Source organism: Myodes glareolus, chromosome 9 (genome assembly GCF_982192425.1).
Source record: "Myodes glareolus chromosome 9, mMyoGla1.1, whole genome shotgun sequence".
In the NCBI taxonomy this organism is placed as follows: domain Eukaryota; kingdom Metazoa; phylum Chordata; class Mammalia; order Rodentia; family Cricetidae; genus Myodes; species Myodes glareolus.
The window spans coordinates 70,212,080-70,233,145 of NC_142034.1; the positions used below are offsets into that span (position 1 = coordinate 70,212,080).

At 48.3% G+C, this 21,066-nt stretch overlaps 1 protein-coding gene across 5 annotated transcripts in view; it reads right to left on the bottom strand.

Annotated features, from left to right (window-relative positions):
• The window catches only part of Acsl6 (acyl-CoA synthetase long chain family member 6), a 60,564-nt gene that overhangs the window by 18,536 nt on the left and 20,962 nt on the right, over positions 1-21,066 (bottom strand). For 3 of the 5 annotated variants that reach the window (XM_048437690.3, XM_048437689.3, XM_048437687.3), the window contains exons 5-17: positions 20,565-20,666; positions 20,090-20,189; positions 19,240-19,418; positions 18,180-18,212; positions 16,586-16,637; positions 11,683-11,756; positions 9,772-9,849; positions 8,378-8,512; positions 7,830-7,964; positions 6,458-6,553; positions 5,263-5,335; positions 1,607-1,695; positions 456-572 (exon numbers count right to left, since the gene is read on the bottom strand). In XM_048437690.3, coding sequence (XP_048293647.3) covers positions 456-572; positions 1,607-1,695; positions 5,263-5,335; positions 6,458-6,553; positions 7,830-7,964; positions 8,378-8,512; positions 9,772-9,849; positions 11,683-11,756; positions 16,586-16,637; positions 18,180-18,212; positions 19,240-19,418; positions 20,090-20,189; positions 20,565-20,666 — 1,263 coding nt within the window. Of the gene's footprint in view, positions 1-455; positions 573-1,606; positions 1,696-5,262; positions 5,336-6,457; positions 6,554-7,829; positions 7,965-8,377; positions 8,513-9,636; positions 9,715-9,771; positions 9,850-11,682; positions 11,757-16,585; positions 16,638-18,179; positions 18,213-19,239; positions 19,419-20,089; positions 20,190-20,564; positions 20,667-21,066 lie in introns of all 5 variants that reach the window. The other 2 variants (XM_048437691.3, XM_085694944.2) reach the window with 2 other exon arrangements.

Genomic DNA, 21,066 nt, shown 5'->3' on the forward strand with positions numbered 1-21,066 from the left:
CCAGTGGCACACTCCTTTCCTGCTGCCTGCCAGTCTGGGTATAGAATTCTCAGTAACCTCTCCAGCACCAGGTCTACCGACACTAGTGTACTAAACCTCTGACCTATAAGCCAGCCCCACTGAAACATAAGACTTGTCATGATCGTGGTGTCTCTTCACAGTAATGAAACTCTAGCTAACATGCTGTCTTTCTCAGATCTGCTCAAGAAATGCACTTCCTTCTACTTATCCACAAGGCTCCATACACTCACAAACCCTTCCCTGAAATCCAGGAAGTTGATTTTAAGGCCCAAGTTCTGCCCTCCACACAGGCCACTCCCACTTTTATTGGGGCAACAGGAGCAGGAAACCTGGGACAAGTGTGGGGTGCATATGGAAAGGTACCCCCTCGGTGACCTGGATCTCATACCCACTCATCGTTGACATGCAGGACACCAGCCTCCAAACGTACATACCGGCAGCCACTTCCCAATGTCTCCAGTGTGAAGCCAGCCGTCACTGTCCAGGGCCTCCTTTGTCCTGTCCTCATCTTTCAAGTAGCCTTTGAACACATTTGGTCCCTTCACACATATCTGTGGGGGCAAATACCATGGCTTAGCTCACTCATGACGTAAGGGGTCCAACACTGCCTGTCACCAGGCACAAGATCAATAGTGGCTCTCCATCTATTGGAAGGCCACTGTGGAGACTGTGACAGACCAGAGGATGTGGAGTATCCTTCTGCTATCTCTGTCCTCTGACCCACCCCTTGCCTTCTCTGAAGCAATGTCACCCCTGCCACGGCTACCCTTTCTTCATTTGCTACCTCTTCTCTCTCAGGAGTCCATGAATCTATACTGTGGGACAATAGCCTTGCACTCTGTAAAGATTTGTCACTTGTATTTTAATAAAATGCTGATTGGCCAGTAGCCAGGCAGGAAATATAGGTGGGACAATCAGAACAGGAGAATTCTGGGAAGAGGAAAGCTCAGTCTGTAGTCGTCATCCAGACAGAAAAGAAGCAAGATGAAAATGCCTCACTGATGAAACGTACCAAGCCACGTGGCTAGCACAGACAAGAATAATGGGTTAATGTAAGATGTAAGAATTAGTTAATAAGAAAGCCTTAGTAGGCCTCTCTGTGTTTCTTTGGGACTGAATGGCTGAGGGACTGGGCAGGACAGAAATCTTAGTCAACAACCGTAGGCTCATGGTGTTTTATGACACTCACCACAGATACCAATGACTGGGCAATCCTACCAGAGCTGCTCAGGTCCCCTGCTTTACTGGCAAACAAACTGTTTCTCCACCCACTCCCTATGTGTGAGCGAGAACAGCCCAGCTCAGCCCACTTCACTTGGCCTATTTGAATATGGCCATGTTTCTGAGGAGACAAGTAACTCATGCCACAGCCGGGTGTGTATGTGGGGGAGGGAAACTTCTTTTCAAGGTCAGAAATTTAAAAAAAAATCTTGATTTAGTCCAACTTTGGTTGAATTAAGTACAAGAATAACTTTAAATGACTTCACTTGTAGGTAAGGAGAAAATGGCTCCATCTACACTGTTTTTGCTGTCCACTGGCTACATGTGACACCCACAGATGCAAGACAAGACATCTTAAGCTCACCTCTCCCTCTCCTTTGCTGGTCCAGTAGTTGAGTTCCTCTGCATCGACCAGCTTGATATGATTGCAGGGCAGAGGTGCCCCCACGTGCCCTAGGACACCAGAACAAAATGACACCTGTCAGTATTTCAGTGTTGATGGCGCTCAACACCCCATGAGATCCCCAAGCATCCTGGCGAGCTGGGGCATGCCTACAATTCCACAACTTGGGAGGTGGAGGGAGAGTATCACCATCCTTGGCTGCATGGTGAAAATTTGAGGCTAGCCTCAGCTACATGAGACCTTGCCTCTACCAAAACAAAACAAAGACAAAGCAAAAATGGAAACAAAACACCAAGCAGGTTAAAGTAGGGAGCTGTAGGATCTGTGTAACACACCTTTACACAGGTGCTGCTCAGGTGTAAAGTTAGGAACTAAGGACAAAACTAAATCCCAGAGAAAGCAGAGGTCGATTTTCCCTTTACATTTGATTTTTTTTATTACACAGGATTGTTTTTGAGTCAGGGTTCTCTGTATCCCAAGTTGTTTTGGAATTCACTATAGTGCCCAGGCTGGTCCCACACTTGTGATCCTATGGCAATCTTACCAGATTTAGAATTATGGGAGGGTACCACCATGCCAGGTTTACATTTGGTTCTTAATTTTCCCGCTATACTATTATAGGATTATACTATACTATTAGTATAGTGTGTGTGTGTGTGTGTGTGTGCGTGTGTGTGTGCAGTATGCCACAGCACATGTGTGGAGGTCAGAGGATAGCTTGGAGGAGTCAGTTCTCTCTTTCCAGTAAGTGGATCCTGGGGATTATCGGGCAGGGCAGCGCATGCATTCACTGGCTGAACCATCTCACTGGCTCTTAAATTTGGTCCTTAGAGAGTAAGACAGGCATAATTTACCTATCACAAACCTACATGGGGAGCCTGAAAAAGGTGGGAGTCTCAAGTTCACTATCTACATGGTTAGGAGGTTTTACAATGATGTCTATATTAAAACATTTTTTCCAGCTAGGCATAGTGGTACACACTATCTAGAAGGAGTATCAGGAGACTGAGGCCAGCAGGTACTCCATGAGACTTTAATGTTTCCCCATTATCAGATCATACATCTTGCTCGTGGGTCATCAAATATAGTCATCATTTCTTTTCCACTAGTAAGGCTGTTGATTGGTGCATAGATAACCATCTAGAACTCCTGTTATACTGCAGATTTGGACTCAGGTCTGGGATGAGGCATGAGAGTCTGTATTTCTCACAGGATAGACAATATTGATGCTGCTGTCTGACTAAACACTACACTTAGGTAAGCAAGGACCAAAACAAAAAACCCCAAGGATGAAGTTACTCATCCCGGGGTGTGTGGGGGGGGGGAATTCAATTTTGTTGGTCTTACAAACTTCATTCACAATATCCTATCTAGTCAGTCACTAGCCTTTGTGGTCTTTACTCTTTGGCCAGCCAAAAGATGGTTAAACAGGTGCTGGCCAAGGTCCTGAAATCCGGTGTGCCCTGGTTATGGAAAAGAAGGCTGTGGCACATGGATTTCTTTCTTAGAAGACACATTACCAAACCTGGTATGATACTACTATACAGAGAGACAGTCTTTCCACATCCAGTATGCCAGATTTTCTAGTAAGAATGAATAAAAAGTCAACACTTTGAGCCAGGTGGTGGTGGTGCACACCTTTAATCCCAGCATTCAGAGGCAGATGCAGGCAGATCTCTGTAAGTTCAAGGCCAGCCTGGTCTACAAGAGCTAGCTCCAGGACAGGCTCTAAAGCTACAGAGAAACCCTGTTGAAAAAACCAAAAAAAAAAAAAAGTCAACAGTTTTACATGGGAAAATGCTAAGGATGGCATCCAACCTAAGAGGGGTCAAAGTGGGGATAGGGGCCTGCCACTAAGCCTGATGACCCAAGTTCAATTCCCAGAAGCAGAGAGAATGGACTTTCGTAAACTTTCTTCTGGCATCCACATATGCACCGTGAGATGTATATGTTCTCCCACACAAATAAATAAAAATAAACAAATGTACTTTTTTAAAAGGTAAGAATGAACATGCCCAAAAGGAATGGAATTTGTGGAATGGTGGAAACAATGTGGGGGGAGGGAAGCTATGTGCTGGAGAGCTAGCTTGGCAGGTGAGAGGGTTTGCTGCTCCTACAGAGAAGAAGAATTTGGTTTCCAGATTCTATGTTGGGCAGCTCATGACCACCTGAAACTTTTGCTCCAGGGGATCTGATCCCCCCTTCTGGACCCCATGGGCAAGTACACTCACAAGCACATACTCTGCCTCCCACAGACACATAATTAACAATAAATTTGAATACTTTTAAATACTTCCAAAGATGACTCCTGAAAAATGCCTGGAAGTAAGAATGTGACCAAAGAATTTATATAGGAATCAGTCTTTACCCAGATTGAGTGTAATGAGACAGGGTTCAAACAAACAACACTCCCTATCTGGCTCAGCCAAATGCAGTTTCCATTTTGAGTCTACCTATCATGTTTCAAGATGCTGTGAAATACTATTGCATTAACTAGCAATTTTTTTGCATGCACATCATTTTAAGTTTCCCAGTTTTTATTTGAGCAAACGTAAGCACAAACAGTGGCCCCAAGGGGAACAGTCCTAAAGAATTCTCTTGTTGAGTGCTCAGTGCCTCGTCTGAACCTGGTGATGGATGACTTATGAGCTGACTTCTGCAGACCGACTTGTGTCTGCTTAGGAGGACTCTCCTCACAGTGAGAGTGTGCATGGACCTCCTTTTGAGATTGCCGCCACCCTCTGGATACATCACAGGAGCCCATTCTTTAAGAAATAGTCCTCGGAGGAACTGGAGAGATGGCTCAGCAGTCAACTACTTGCTGTTCTCCCGAAAGGACTGGGACTTGATTCCTAGACCCCACAGAGTGGCTCACAACCCTAGTTCCAGGGGGTCCAACATTCTCTACTGGCCCCTACAGGTACCAGACACACTCATTTTGCACATATGTACATGCAGACAAAACACTCATACACATACATTTTTTGAAAGAGATAGTTGTCTAAGTCACATTCATCTCATAGCCTGCTTCTTTCATTCTATTAAGCAGTTCTAAAATAACCGTAAGCAAGGCAGTGTGCTTATCTAGAATCTATAAAACTCAATGGCATTAATCACATAGAGTTATATCTTGTGATCTAAATTTGCAAAATTTTTTTTAGACAAAAACCAGGACTGTTCTTGAGCTAGATCAGTGGGAGAAGATGCTTGCTGCCAAGCCTGACAAAGCTGAGTTTGATCCAGAAATCCACATGGTGAAAGAATAAAACAAACTCATGAAAGTTGTCCTCTGACTTCCACATGTGTGCCAGGGCATGCACGAGCACACGCACACACGTAGATGAAGTAAGCAAATCAATGCAATTTTAAATTATAAATAAAAATTTTAAAATAGGGGAAATATAAAAAGGAAGGTGAGAACGTTGCAATGAAGAAAATGTCAGGTCTATAGCATCGCAGCCCAGACCTAAGCACTGTCAATCATTATTTTCTTTGTTTCTTTTGCTTTCCTGCCCTAAGCATCTGTGCAGATTTGATGGACTGGGAGTTTTTATTTGGAGTGGACTGTGGACTGTTGTTTCATTTCCCCCCTGCCCGGCTCGTGCAAGCTGTCCTACCTGAAGTCCAGTCTCCTGGTGTTGTGAAGGTACACCCAGCTGTACATTCAGTTTGCCCATAACCTTCATAGACCTTCAAGCAAAACACAGAAACCATGATGTGGCCAAACTGTTCCAGAGCTGCCTGATGGCCCTTCTCAGCCAGCTTGCCTCCCAGTGACTGTCTGCTGCTTCCAGCTGAGGATGGGGGAAGGCACAGTGCCCTGGGCAGCTGACTCCAGTGGAACTGAATGCAGCAGGCTGTGCTGCTGCTTTTTGCCATGTATGGTTTGGAATAAAGGTTTCTGGCCAAATTTCAACCATAGGCTCTGTTTTCACTTAGATAATGCATACTCAGGACAAATATTCTAGACTTCCTACAGGTCTGATTTTATCTTTGACATTCTTCTCCAGAGTTCAAGGCATATAAAACATAAAATCTAAGCATTGTACTTGAGAAGCAGACATGTTTAACTTTCCTTGAAGCCTTGCTGCAGTCATGACGCAATGCCTTGCCTCTGCAGGAACGCGACAGATTTTAACTGAATGGATAAATGAAGCAATGGTTTTGCTTGTTTGTTTTTTGGTTTTTCTTAGAGATGATCAAACAACAGCACAGGTATGGGCTCTCCCTCCCTGATGCTCTTGCTTAGAGATAGGAGATGTTTTGAAGGCTGTAGAGTACAGAAAGGCAGGACAGTGTGGTAGAGTCTCCAGCACACCAAGTATGTATTTATATTTTTATTTTTTAAAAAATATTTATATTATGTGTATGTGTGTGAGAGCATATGTACCATGTGTGTGCAGTGACAGTGGAGGACAGAAGAGGACACTGGATTCCCTGAAACTGGAGTAACAGACAGTTGTGAACCACCATATGGTTATTGGAAACCAAACTCAGGTCCTCTGGAAAAGCTTAAGTGTTCTGAGCCATTGAGACATCTCTTCAGCCCCTAAGGATGCATTTATAATTCATCTGATTCCTTTTCCTTTTGCTAAAACTTCCAAGGTCCCAGGTAAAGGACTCCTGGCAAGGATATACCTGGGGCTTCCCAAAAGGTGGCAATGCCATTCTACTCTATGGCTGTGAACTTTTCTTACCCACACAATGAACGGCTTGGCTCCCCAGGATCTTCCTCTGTAACTAGAGAGTATAATAGCTGTTTTGCCTGACACACATCCCACCACTCTTGAGGGAGGCCCTGGATGGTAATACCTGGCACCCCAGGGCTGCTCGTAGGAATCCGAGGACTGTTGGTGATGCGGGGGCTGCTCCCGTAACAATCATCCTCACGTGCCCACCGAGACTGGCCTGTGAGAAGAGAGAAGCTGCCAATGCTTGTGACACCTGAGATGGTCCTCATTCAAGGCCAACTTTCAACAGCTGGCCCCTGGATTCTGGGGCTCAGATTGGAAAGGAAGCTACATACTGAGGAAATAAAGCTACCTGCTCAGGAAGCTCCTCCCTTCCACATAGTAAATCTGATCAGTCTACCACTTAAGCCGCAATATATTCTATATGTTTGAGATTAAGTGCCATTATTCTATGTGGCATTTTTTAAATACCACGCTTCTCCCTCCTTAAAGGAATCATCTCCTTCCACACTCTCTCATTATTTGCAGGTCTCCAAAACAATTACTTAGGACAATTTTCTCCAACTTCCATTTTAATGGCATTGCCTTTTTCTCATGCATAAATCAATAGCATGCTTTATTTACTATGTTCTGCAGAGGACAAAGGATGCTTGAAACACTTTGTTTCTGTAAGTTGATCCAAGAGAGTTTAAATATTAATTTTTGTGGCTAAAAATAGAATAGCAAGGAGAAGAGTGAACCAGTACTACAAATGAACTAGATTCCTTGGAGACTGCGGTGGCAATACGGTAAGGGGCACATCTGGACTGGCCTGATTTGGGAGAAGCTGAAGGGACAGGACACCAGAAGAGGGAAAGGGGACCCCTAGTCATCTGGTGAGGAGTGCTACTGAAAACCCACCACAGACAGTTTACTGGGAATGGCAAGAGGAAGTCCGGGCCTTTGGGTCCCAGGAGTGTCATAGTGGAGTACTGACCTGACCACCCAGGCAAGGTGGAGGCCTTTTAAGGCCTTTCTAAGGGCCTTTTAAATATGTATATATATGTGGTATGTATGCATGTAATATTTTAAATTAATCATTTGAGAATCTCATGCCACATTCACTCCTCACTCCTCCTGTTAACTCCACCGGGTCCATCCCTAACTCCCTTACCTCTCCCAACTCCCTGTCCTCTATTTTGGTTTGTTTAACATCCTATGGAGTCCAGCTTGTGCTGCCCACATATGCAAGGGCATGAGGCCATCCACTGGAGCACAGCCAACCCAGGGGTCCTTCCACTGGTTGATTTTTAGCAAATACAACACATCTCCAAAAATTAAGAAAAAAAATCATAGTTTTTAAAATTCCGGCGGCAGCTTAAGCTTTGACTTCACGAGTACAAGAGTCACTTCTTCACGGTATCACAGGTCACTGACACAATCTTCTCCACTTCTCCTATGAGGTCGCCCGCCGGGCACCGTGTCACGCTAGACTCACGGGCTCGTTCCTTTACCTGAATCTTATTAAAGAAGAGGTCATCCCAGATGCTATTGTTTCTGATGATTCCACTCTGGACCTCCGCCTGCTTTCGCTTTGCTGCAAACTCCAGGAGCCAGCGCTTTAATGAAGTGTCTGCCTGGTGGAAGATCTGAGGAGCACAAGCAGGAGTCAGCTCTCAGGGCCTGACGCTCTTGCTTTTAAACACATCTTCCAGGCAGCAGACCCAGACTAGCCAGCAGAGGAGCTGTACTGCAGTGTACCCTCGTGAGAGGTCACTGGATTTGTGGCACGAAGCTGAAGGTTAGCACTATCAAGGGCCAGGAACATTTTGGAGATGGGAAAGGGAGGGGAGGGGAGGAGAGAGGGGGAGGGAAGCGGGGTCTTTTTAACCAGAGTTTTGGAGGCTGAAGAAAACCAGAGAAGGAAGTGCAGGGAAGGGACAAGGGACATAGGACAAAAGGCCTCCTTTTAGACCTGGGTCAGAGGGAAAAAAAGCCTCCCTGGGACCCCAGATTCTGTCCACATCAGCTAATACAAAGCCTTCTAGTCTGTGGGACTCACCTTGTCATACATCCGATTCAGCAGCCTTGGGACCACAGGGAAGATGGTGGGGCGGAGAGCCTTCATGTCATCTGAGAGGAGGCGAATATCTCCCTGGAAGAAGCCCACGCGGCCTCCATGGCAGTAGACAACAGACTGAAGGGAGAGGACAAGAGTGTGGGATTATTTTGGGTGGGTGCTCCTGGCTGCAGTCCAGAGCTATTGAAAGTCTGGCTCTCTGTGAAGAGCACCTAAGACCCCACCCAGCCCTGGCTGCCGCCATAGGACAACCTTTGCACTAAGTCCCAGCCAGACCTGGAGAGAAGGCCGGGTGACAATTGCTGAAGGAGCCACTCTTGGTGGTGCCTGCCCTTTCACACCCACCCTGCTCCCACCCTGGAGACCCAGCTCTGTGAAATGTTCTGTTATCCGCACTCTATAAATGGGTCTGCTCCAGGTCCCTAGAGGGTTGTAGATTTCCCAGGGACATCTCTCTCCTTGGGCACTAGCGTTGGCGGGAGATCAGGGGCTCCTGGCTGGTTCCTATGGGACCAGAAGCACACACGGGACCCTTACATGTGCTCTGTTCTGTAACACACAGGACAGCCTTTGAAGAAAGGCAGCATTCCCTGTGCAATCATTTGTGGGAGAGGAATGCCAAGCTTGGACAGGTAAAGCCACTGGTTCAGCTGGATAAAACGAGTTGACATTAGAAAGGCTGGCAGTCTAATCCAGGCCCAGAGAGGGGGGCAGCAAGCCCCACGATAGCAGATATCCCCTCTAGGTGAAGTAGAAATATACTTGAAAGATGTATTTTATTCACAGTCTGCTTCTTTGAGTGACATGTGCAAGGGGAAGTCTCTGACTCCACCTTCCTAGATGGATTCCTGCCTTTGCTCGCTCTGCTCTCACCAGGCCTGTCTCAGGGCCATTCTTACACAGTCCTGGTCTTCAGCCCCAATTTTACTGCTTTATTGTCTCTTTTAGGAGCTTTCGCGTCATGGAACAGAAGCGTGTTGCCTGTCACAGAGCACTTCTGTAAATCTGTAAAATGCTTTTGCAGCGAACACCACCAGCCAGGCCCTCGACCAGCTGAGGTATGTCTGGGTGTTTCCCGAGGAGCCGCTCCTAGGAAGGACAGGTGGAGAGGCCAAGGCCCCTTGTCCTATGGTCTAAGGATGGAGTATTGAGTCCTACTTCACACTGGCAGTGACAAGTGATGCCCTGCTCTAAGCGAAGGTTCTAGGCATAGAGGGTGCCTCCCTGACGCCAGGCCTTACCTGCACCATTCGCTCAAACATGTGTGCTAAAGGCAAATAGGAAAAGTGCACATCCGCACAAGTGGGAGCCCACTGACTCTGCAAGAAAGCACAAGGAGCCCAGGCAAGTCCCGGTCAGGCAGGCAGAAGTCTTACCTGGATCACTCTCTCAAACATGTGAGCCAGAGGCAGGAAGGAGATGAGCACATCGTCCTGTCTCGGAAAGATCACTTTCTGCAGGTGATGGGCATGGGAGACAGAAAGGAAAGAAACACTGACAGGAAGACAACGAGAGAGTCATAAAACAATAAAGAGAAAAATGGTCCTGGGGGAGGGGTGGACAGGGAGAGGGGGGAGGGGGAGAGGGAGGACAGAGAGAGGTGAGATGAGAGGGAAGAATGATGGGGGGGTGGGGAGGAAAGGTGGAGGGAAAAGAGAGAGAAAGGGGAGGGAGAGAGGGGAGGGAGGGAGGAGGGAGAGAGAGAGAGAGAGAAAGAGGGAGAGAGAGGCAGCATAGGAAGCGAAGTGTTAGGTCGCAGCGCCAGTGGGTGTAGGTTATCTGCAGAAGCAAAGAGCCACATGAAGCACACATAAACCAGCAGAGCCAGGCTCCGCAGGGAAGTCTCCTCTCAGGACGGCCTGCACCTTGCTCGCAGTCTGTCTGCTGGTGGTGGCGCCAGCCAGCCTGACTGTCTCATCCCCAACCTTCCCGAAACATCTGCCACAGTCTCCCTGGGCCACCGAGCAGAGACCGGTTTTGACTCCATGGCATTTTCTAGGCCTTTCTTGTAGAGAAAATGGCTCAGAGAGTCCTTCGTCTCATCTGTGCCAGCTGGGCTGAATTTGGGGCGGTGACAGAGGAGAAGAGGCCAAGCCACAAACAGGTGGCCAGACACAGACTCCCGAGTCACAGCTAGGAAGCAGGGCTTCCTTAAAGGAGACTGCACCAGCTGGGCACCAGCTCACAGCTGTCTCCAGATGGGACTTATCCCAGAGACACAGACTGTTCTGGCCTGCACAGGGGGGAAGTTTCCTTAGTGGGTCCTAACTGCTCTTTGTCTTGCCATAGAAGTCTTTACTCCCTTTGCCTTCTGAACCAATGTGGACAAACTTTGGGATCCTGAATCATGGCTTAGAACCTGATCTCAACCAGCAACCATGCCTCGGTTTCCCACCAACGCATCTCAGGGTTTGGAGTCTAGGGTCCCAGTACCCTGTGGCACACACTCGAAGAGAGAGAGATTGTTTCCATGGTGGACAAAGGGCCTGCTGTCCTTTCTCCTGAAGGAAGCTGTGGCACATACTCACCGCACTGCACTCGGGACAGCGTCTCCTGTCTGAGCTGGTTATAAACACTAAGGTGCTTTTGTCAGACCAAGAAAGCAAGCCGTGTGGACTTTACAGCTACCTTTTGAGCACAGCCTTACAATTAGCTGCTGTCGCTGTTTCTTGGACTCTAGTAGTCCTTAAACACAAAATCACCAAATTAAACCTGGCCTGCATGAGAAGCAAGTCGTTGAGGCTTACTCTCAAAGCGAAGGCGCACATGGGAGCTCAGGGAGCTCATTTTTGAAGTGAAAAAAAAAAACAAACAAAACCAAAAACCAAAAAGCAGGTTTTCATGCTTCCCACCCCCACCCTGGGCTCCTGGAGATTTTAGATATTAAGTGAAGGTTGGGGGGAGGGTCATTTAGGCATTGGGGTTGAAAGCTGGTCTGATGGCTTGTGCCTGTAATCCCAGCATCTGGGAAACTGAGGCAGGAGGATCAGATATTTGAGGCCAGCCTGGAATATATAGTGAGACCCCAATCCCCCACCCCGAAAAAACAGTGTTAGGGATTAAAAAGTGGTTGTAAAAGGTGTCCGATGAGGACAGAAACTCCTGCCTGCAAGCGGCTGTCCAAACCCTAAAAGAATGACAGCAAGAAAACACAACTCTGAGCACATCCAACCCTGGGCCCTGAAGACAAGGGTGTCTCATGGTAACATCAAAAGCCTGGACACCCTGCCAGTCCAACTGAAGTGTCCCCTCCAGGAACGGCTGCACGGGGGGGTTTCTTTATTCACCTCGGTCACTTTCAGGAAGCCTGAGAAGTCAGCCACCACATTCCCATGGGTCAGCATGGCACCTTTGGGGTTCCCTGAAGACAGAAGGCAAGAAGGAGCGCTGATTAGGAGCTGGAAAGTTACCCTTTGACCTCCACATATGTACTGTAGCATGGCACACTGTGACATGGGGTGTACCCACCTAACCCCTACACAAAATAAATAAACATGTGTTAATAGATCTAACAACAATTTTTAAATGGCTAATTTAAGCTAGACATGGGGGCTTATGTCTGTAATCTCAGTTCTCCGAAGGCTGAGACAGAAGACTTTCTGTGAGTTAAGGCCTGGACTATAGACTGAAACTCTGCCTTGAAAAGAGGCTTCTACTTTTACACGCTATGTGAATTTTGCCTCAAAAGGGGAAAAAATGGAGAGAAAGAAACAGAATTTGTGAGGGGGCTTTCTTTGGAGAGGGTTACACTGAGTCATCTCTCTCCATTCTAATCTGAAACCTGAGCTCATATAGATGCTAATAGAACCTAGGGAACCCAATGAGAAGTCAGAAGAGGCCCCAGTAATTACAAACAAGTAAAGAACCCCACAGGCAGGAGGCAGTCTAGAGTCAGGAGTCAGCCTGAGAGGGTGCTGTTTGAGAAGGAACCTGTTCATCAGGCTGTTCTACCAGGTATCCTGTCAATCAATGAGAACTGCTCCCTCCCCATAACACCAAGGAGAGAACTGGTGCAGACAGAGTTAGGAGCTGTGGTGGAGGAGGGCTCAGCCCTGGAGAGGTACTGCCTACATCAGAACTCAGAACAGTATCCGTCAATGAAAGCGTGGGTTTCAACGTTTTCCCTCAACTGTCTCCCAGCTTCCACAACCCACTTCCTCTTTCTTGATCCCCTGGGTCAAACCTGGTGGAAGAAGGTGGACCCCCCACTAGCAAAGTTGGGAAGCAGGAGAAGCAGAGAGGGAAGAAGGATGGGGGACTGGGTTCCCATGCCAAAGTCACAGCTCAAACTGCCGCTGTGTTTTTGAATTAAGCCTCTGTGACTTGCAGAGACCATGGGATACTTTATTAACCAATAGTGACCAGGAAGACATTTATCCAGGGTCAGAGAGAGAGAGAGAGAGAGAGAGAGAGAGAGAGAGAGAGAGAGAGAGAGAACTTCCCTCTTTGATCACGTGGAATTTAGTAACGGAGATAAAAATAAATTCTTTTTCATAATTATATCCCCTGAGGCCTGCTTGCTCATCTTGCAGGTGACCCACTTGGCATCAGTCAGAGCCTCATCTTTCAATTCAAGTGATGGAGGCGTCCCTGTGCTTAGGACGTGTAATGAGTGAGGCCTCAGCCTGTACGCTGGTGTTTTCACCCACGATGCCAACATCAGATTTGGTTCTGGGGGACATAGAAGCTTGTGCTATTTGAAAAGTGATTACTTTTTTTCCTAATAGGTAGATGTCAAAATGTCTTCCTTCTGAAAAGAGAAAGACCCACAGGATTCATCTGCCTTACCTGTGCCTGGCTCTCTATTCCAGAGCTCTGTCAGGCCTGAGCCTATGTTATTTCTCCCCACTGACCCTCAAGATTCACATCCTACAGAATCCCAGGGTGCTTAAAGTACTCCAAGAGTCACCTGGCAGTTTTCACCTTCAGATTCTGGAAGTTTCTAAGGATCATTCTCCAGATACCAGTCACAGACAGAACTGTCACAAAATGGGTCCTGGTGCCGAAGTTGTGTGTCGAAGGGGCTGGCTGGCATGTGCAAGACCAGCATAAGCTCAGGGAAGAAATCCCCACAGCCCTCTCAGCTGAGGCCGGACGCTGACGGCATTGGCAGTTCTTCCATTCTGAGTCCTTTTCTTCTCCAGCATAATGCCAAAGTTCAGACCTTTTAGAAGCACAAATATTCTTGCAGATTCAAATGTCACTTTATAAATGACCTATAGGACTCTTAAAATATCGCCAGAAATGTTCAGATTATTTCCACAAGTCATCTCTACACATTGCCCAAAGGCTGAAGGAGAAGCGAATGCTGGTCAGAGTCTAGAAGCTGAGGACAAAGGCTCCCGTGGGAAGTGTGAGGGAGAGCCTTTGGGAAGGCTCTGTCTGCTGCGCAGATTCAGGACAAATCTACACCTCCAGCAGCATGCCCTTTAAACAGGATGCAGAAAGTTTTCCGATTGCTCATGTGGAGAACAAAAATCATCCTAGACAGAGCTACGAGCAGTTGGTTTGCAGAACCAAGCTGCCGGTTTTCCTATAGCTGTCTGGGTTGCTGATACAGATAGTGAGAGGCTCTGCCACCCAGGTCAACGTCTCAGTGATAGTAACTGTCTATTTCTTGGTTCCCACTCAGAAGCTGATGAACAATTGTATTATTCATTTACTATCTATGGAAACCAAGGCTGAAGAGAGGTCGTGTGATTCCAAGGCTACTATAGCAAAAATGCTGAGGTGTCTCCCAGAGCACAGCCGGTATTTTCACAGTGACCGTGTACAACCTGGCTCCAGAACGTGCCGACGGATTCTGTTCTCCTCTGGCCTGACTGATTCCAGGACAGTCCCACCACAGGCTAGAAGGACCTCTCCCTGGGAGATCCTGCCAAAAGTCGGTGTCAGGTTATAATCTTCACATTTCCCCACCATCGAGGCTGACGACCAGACATTCTGCATGCTGTGATATCGAGGACAAGTGTGACTGACATGCTGACAAGAGGATGAATGTAAGAGACGCAACACAGGCTTAGCCTAAGTCCAAGGAAGTCCAAGTATGTGGTCCAGCGGGAGGATTCCAGGCCAAAGGCCTGCTTGCTTTCTCAGACCTGCCTGGCACCTGCCATGGCTTTCAAGAAGACAGTCGAGCAGTTTTCCAGCCCCATGCATGCTGCCCCTCTGCACAGAGTGGTTAAGGCCAGTTTGGCTTCCCCGTGAGTCCACAGTACAGCAGGCACTGGGTGGAATGGCTGTGCCTTCCCGATGGCCACAGCGTGTTTCAACAGCATGGAATACTTCTCCAGATAAAGAAGCTGCGGCATTGACCAAGTGAGCTACTACAAACCTGAAGTTACTCTGGGAGGCCAAGGAGGTCTAAAGCTAAAACTCACACCAGCGACTTATTCCCCCCAAACCATTTCATCAATATAAACTCAACACCCAAAAGATTTCAGGAGGTGCTATTTTAAAAGCAGCATAAGCCTGAAGGGCACTTTTAAAATTCTGGGCTGGCTCTGGAGAGTGGGGGCTGTGTTACTTTTCTAAATGATTTAGTAAAATAAAGTTTGTTTGTTTGTTTTTTTGAGACAGGGTTTCTCTGTAGTTTTAGAGCCTGTCCTGGAACAAGATCTTGTAGACCAGGCTGGCCTCAAACTCACAGAGATCCACCTGCCTCTATCTCCTGAGTGCTGGGATTAAAGGCGTGCGTCATTACCACCCAGTAGTAAAATATGGTTTTAAAAAACAATCGTTAAACCTGTTTGAATTAAAGGCCAAAAATCCACCCTCATTCCATAGCTAATAAAGTCATACCCATCAAGATCTACTGGCACGCATAATCCATTTGTGTGGCTGGTCCTGGGTCTCCCAAATGCTGTGTGAGCTGCTCCTTTGAAAAGTTCAGGGATCCCAGGTCACTGTCCACTGAGAACTACCACCAGGCTGGTAAGTCCTTGGTCTTGAAGTGAATGCTGGGAACTTCTTGTCCATTCAAGGTGAAGCAAGTATCTTCACCTTGTGAATATAGTGAAGTTTGAATGAATGCCTCCTATAGTCTCAGGCATTTCAATGTTTGTTCCCCACCTGTGCACTGTGTGGGCAGCTGGGGAGGCATGGCCTTGCTGGAGGACATATGCCCCTGGAAGTAGGCTTTGAGAGTTGAAGACTCATGCCATCTCTAGTTTGCTTTCCCTGCTTCTTGCTTGCAGTTTGAGGTGTGAGTTTCCAGACATCAGCTTCCAGCTCCAGTCCACCATGTCTGCCACCTGTTGCCATGTTCTCCAACTCCACCATCATGGACTCTAACCCTTTGGAGCCACAAGTCTCAATGAGCCCTTGCTTCTGTACGTTGCCTTGGTCATGGTGTTTTATCAGTGCAACAGGAAGTAGCCAGGACATTTCCTCAGTCATCAGATGAGGAGGCAGCAATGAGAAGGGCTCTGGGAGGATGGTTGGAAGCACAGGATGCTGGTCCCAGTGCCTCCATGAGGTGGTTAGTGTCTCTTGGAGCTGATTTGCTCCCAAGCCTGCTAGCCTCACAGACCGTGCTGAGGGACACAGTGAAAGCTGGAACAGGGCTCTGTAGACTGCAAAGTGTTGGATCTGTACCTTCTCCAGGAAGCATTTCCAGATTATTCTTGCTGGTATACCCCTTGCTCAGCACCAGGCACAGACAGTCATGTCTGCTCATGCCTTTTTCCTGACAATCTTGCCCATGGTTGTCCTTGTACATCCCACCCCCATCTTATCTGACACCTTTAACCACCTCCTGCCAGGTGACAGTAGGGGACTTAAGTAGTAGACTTGGATCTCTACCCAGCGGTAGAGATGGGGTTTTAAGCCCATACTCCTTCCCTGGTCTCTGACACAAAGGCCAGGCAGGAGCAGAAAACAGAGAGGAGAACTATTTCTCGTAAGGAAATGACTCCATGAGCGGAGGACACCCTCCAGCTTTTGATGCAGCTGCCTAGACTCCTTTGTCTCAGATGTAGATGGTGCTGAGTCCCCTCATTGTCTGTTTACATCTGGCCAGCCCTGCAGAAGCAGAAGGCAGCCAACAGCAGTAACCGAGCAGGACCAGGACCAGGATGAGACTCAGTCCACACCACAGAGAGCACAAGAGATCCCCCCCCCAAAGTCTCCTTCCAGGCAGCCGGGAGCAGAGACAAGCACTCACGACTGCGGATCTGGGCCTCTGCTTACCTGTTGTGCCACTGGTGAAGCACACGATGGAGAGGTCATCAGGACGTGGGGGCTGCAGGAATGAGAAGAGACGTGTAGTGGGGAGAACCAGTGGGACCCCTTACCACCCAGGCCCGTGTGTGCACTATAGTGGGTGACGTGCTGGGCATGTTACATACTTCTGTGTGCTACCGTGGGAAAGATGGGCAAGCAAGCTCCCAAGAACAAGGAAAGGAGCATAGTACGTGGACACCTGGGTGTCCTACCAACCTCATACCTGGTCCCATTTTCTCTACCCCAGCCTGAGCAGAGTTCTGCATGGGGTTGGGCTGCTGAAGCCAAAGACCCTTCCTTTCTAGTAGGCATGGCTTGCTGTTGAAAGCACCCCAAGTTCTTCATCAGCCCTGGCTGCAGGGGCCCAAGGTCCTGGGTCACTAGGAGAAGTCCACCCAGTCCATCTACACACAGGGAAGAGCTTTCTAAAGAGGTAGCATGTAAAGTGATGTGCAAAAGCAAGGGAGCTTTGGGGAGAGGACCTGTCTGGGCACAGAAACCGTGGTGCTGGACACGGAGCGTGCTGAAGACTCATGGAGCACTTCTCTGAGGCAGAGTCTGGTGCAGCAGAGATGTAAAAGGACCCAGGATACTCACAGAGGGCTCTAGGAAGTAGAGCTATGACCTGCTCTGGCCTGGATATGAGAAAGCTCACCAGAGGTAGCAAGGGAATAGGAAAGACTGAGCAGGGGGAGGCCTAGAAACCAGAGGCCTTGTGAGAAACCTGAGCTTCTCCCTTCAATGCCCAGTTCAGAAGGCAAGATGGTCATTACTACCTGACCTTTGGCGGGACCACATAGGATGACACCCAGAAAAGTTCAAAGGATAAAAATGAACAAAGAAAAGTCCAGAGTGGTGGCTTATGCTTGTTATCTCAGTGCTTGGAGGCAGAGACCATGAAACTGATGGGGTTTCCTGTCTGGTCAGCCTTGCCCACTTGGCAAGGTCCAGGCCAGTTGAGAGGCCCTATCTTAAAGAATAATGCCTGAAGAAAATTAGTTGAGGCTGATATTGGCCTCCACATACCCTCACATACACCTGCATAAACACATATATACATATAAAAATGAATATACACACATACATGCGCACACACACGCATACACACATGCACACACACAAGCACACACATACACACACACTTAAAAACAAAACAAACAAACAAACAAACAAAAAACAAAGACAGATGACGCCAATGGCTCCTGGGCCATGAGGTTCACTTCTAGATCTTGAATGCTTCTGTCCATCTTATGCTCTGCAGGGTTCATAACATTCAAGGGAGATAAAGGAAAACAAGACCTGCCTATAAAATCATTACAAGAGAGCCAAGGGTGGCAAGGACGACATCTGACTCCTGCCCTCAGTCCTCTCCTGGGCTCTCAACCCGCAGGAGTGTTGGGCGGCGGGGTAAGCACTGCTAGACTGCTCACAGGAGCTGCTTATTGACAGGGAGGGAGGCTCTCCTTTGCCTCTCTCCCCAGCCCTGTTCAGCGAGCGGGCTCCAAGAGAGCCGATCTTACTCATTATCTTGCTCACCAATTCTGCGGGGAGATTAGCTTACCACGGGGGCATGGAGATTCTCTTGGCCACAGTCCTGAAAAAAGAAAAGACTATTTTTAAAATGTTCAAAAGTGATTATAAAATTCAAAATTCAAGATCACTCACCACAGTAGGCCTTGCTCTTACACCAAGCCCAGAGTTTAGGATCCCTGCTTGGACATGGACTGCGGTGACAAAGGCCACTTTAGCGGTCCCTCCTCAGACATAGTCTAGCCTGAGGCTCCTGGGAAAAAGGGAGGAATCTGAGGGGTCCCAGGCCTGCCCCATGTGCTACAGACAAAGAATTTGTTACTCAGGGAGAAGTCAGGCACCATACATATATCACTTAGTCTTGGACATATTGGGGAACATATACAAGAGAATGGCTGAATGACCTAGGTTTCTAGATGATCAGTCAGTGTTGGGGGTGGGACAGCGAGGAGGTAAGGAGAGGGGCTGTCAGTGCAGGTGTGGCTAATGTCACAAAGGCTTACAAGTGCACAGGGTCATGGGTGCAGGGAAGGACAGACAGAGGCATGAGGACATCTGGGGGTTTTGAGGGTCTGCATCTCATACAGCATGGTAGAGGTCAATAGTTACTGAGCAAACCTGAGGTCCAGGAGGCCAGGAGGCCTTGCATAAGTCTATTAACCCATTCATTGCCACCAAGCTGATGCCCCTGGGGTGGCCATGTACAGAAAATTAATTCTGTTGACTACTGAGTGGGTCGGGTTCCTATTGACGAGAACCTTCCCAGGTTCCCGGACCACAAGTTTACACCTTCCGCAAGTGAGGAAGCTCTAGAGGCCATGTGAGTGCCTCCCAGGCTGGAGCCATCATCCAGCTCTTGGTGCCTGGGGCCACTGGCTGGGCCCGTCTCAGAGTCAATCTGGAGGGTGCCTATAAACATTGATTCCAGGTCTCCCTCTGCTATTCCTGTAAAGTCTGCCTTGTCTTGCCACTGATGCATCTGAAGGGCCCAAAACAGACACCCTAAGGCATGAGAGGGGTGGGTGGCCAATGCTGTGATGTGGCAGCCAGCCAGCTCAAACCCAGCAAACATCCTAGATGCAGATTCTCACCTCTACGGCCTGCATAGATTTGATGTCCACCCCACACTTCTGCCCTCTCTCTTTCAGGGCATCCTCAAATGGTTCCATGAGGATGATCAGCTTGAGCCCCGGAGTCTCCTTCCTCTCCACATGCTCCAGCAGAAGTATAGCCTTCTGAGGTTTATCCACGATCACCGTGCAGATCTCCGCTGCGGAGGCCAAAGGGGAGAGTCAGGCTGAGCGGGTGCAGGCTGGGACTGAGGAGGTCGCGGCAGGCCACTATAGCAGCTTGTGTGTAAATAAATGTCTACAATAGGCCGTGAGGGTCGTGCATCATATGTACCATTAGTGCTGGGAGAAGTCAAGGGCAAAGGCTTTTAGCAAAAGCATTCTGCAGCAGATAGGTCAGTTTGCCTTCAGGTCTGTCTGGGATACCGCAATGGCAAGGATGATGCCAAGCTGCAGTAACATTACATGGCCATAGTCTCTCAGAAGGTCTGTCACGGCATCACAGACCTATGGAAGGAGGCTTCAGGACAGATTAGACTGAGGAGAATAAGTCAGGGGCCAACATGTGAGCCCCCTAGTGTTTTGTTTTGTTTTGTTTTGTTTTTTGGATTGTGAGAGAGTCTCACAGAGCCCAGGCTGGTCTCCAACTGGCTATGCAATGGAGGATGACTTTGAACTTCTGACCTTCCTCCTCCAGCTTTCCAAGTGCTGGAATTTCAGACATTTTCTGTGGTGTCTGGTTAAGACCTTAGTGTTTCCTGAGAACTGAGGTAAAATGCCTGTTATGAACGCCTAACAATCAGTACGACTTAAGAGGTTGGAGGATGAGGGTTAGTTGCTTATTCAGGAGGGAATGGAAGTGGGGGCTCACCTGTATTGATGATGTAGCGAATAGCTCCCGGACCCAGCGTGTCATAGAGGGGGACCACCACCATGGAATATGTGTAGCAGGCCAGCTCTGCAATGATCCACTATAGAAATGCAAAGTTCGGGTTGAGGGGAAGGAAATAAGATAGGTCCAGTAAGTCAGTGTGTGCTGAGGCTAGCCCAAAGACCATGTTTGCTATGCTAGTGTGTAATCTCTAAATTTCATGTCCAAACAGCCCAAGTCCACTCCTGACCCTGCCTGGGCCTCTTTATCATGACTTTTCCTCCCCTGTGGCTCCAAGTACAATGTGGATGGGGCCTGGGTAGGGCATCCATTCCTACTGCAGGGGATGCAGAGAGTAGTGCCATGGCCCTAGGTCTCTATCCTTTGTCAGACCGCAGGCCCAACCAAAAGTGGAAACAGGATTTCGGTTCTCTAGTCTACTGATGCCTCTGAAAGCAGTCGCACTGACGCTCACCTCTGGACGATTCTGTGCGAAAACACCAATGAACTGCTCGGTGCCCACTTTACAGTCATGCTGGAGAAGTCCTGACCCCAGAAATTCAGCTCGGTTGGCCACCTGCACACAGATGGGTGGGGTTGGGGTCAGGGTGGAAAGACGAGGAGGTTTCAATGGTGCTCGTCCACACAGCTTTCCCACAAGTCTGTCTGAGCTTCTGGGCTCCCCACCCAGGCGTGCAGAAACCCTCTAAAGGCTAAGGAGAGGAATTAAGTGGGAACGCTGGGGGGAAAAATACAAAGTGATTCCTCTGGCTTGTCAATATTCCATTGCAGATATGGGAGGGGTTCATGAAGCCCACCCAGCCCCTGGGGGATGCCCAACGTCAATGGCTGGGGATAGGGGTTGGATCATATTCTTCAGAGGTGTTGACACTGATAAGTTGCTCCTGTTCCTATAACGAACCCCCTCCTCGTTCCCACGTAAGAAAGCCTACTGAAACTCAGCGGGTCACAAAAAC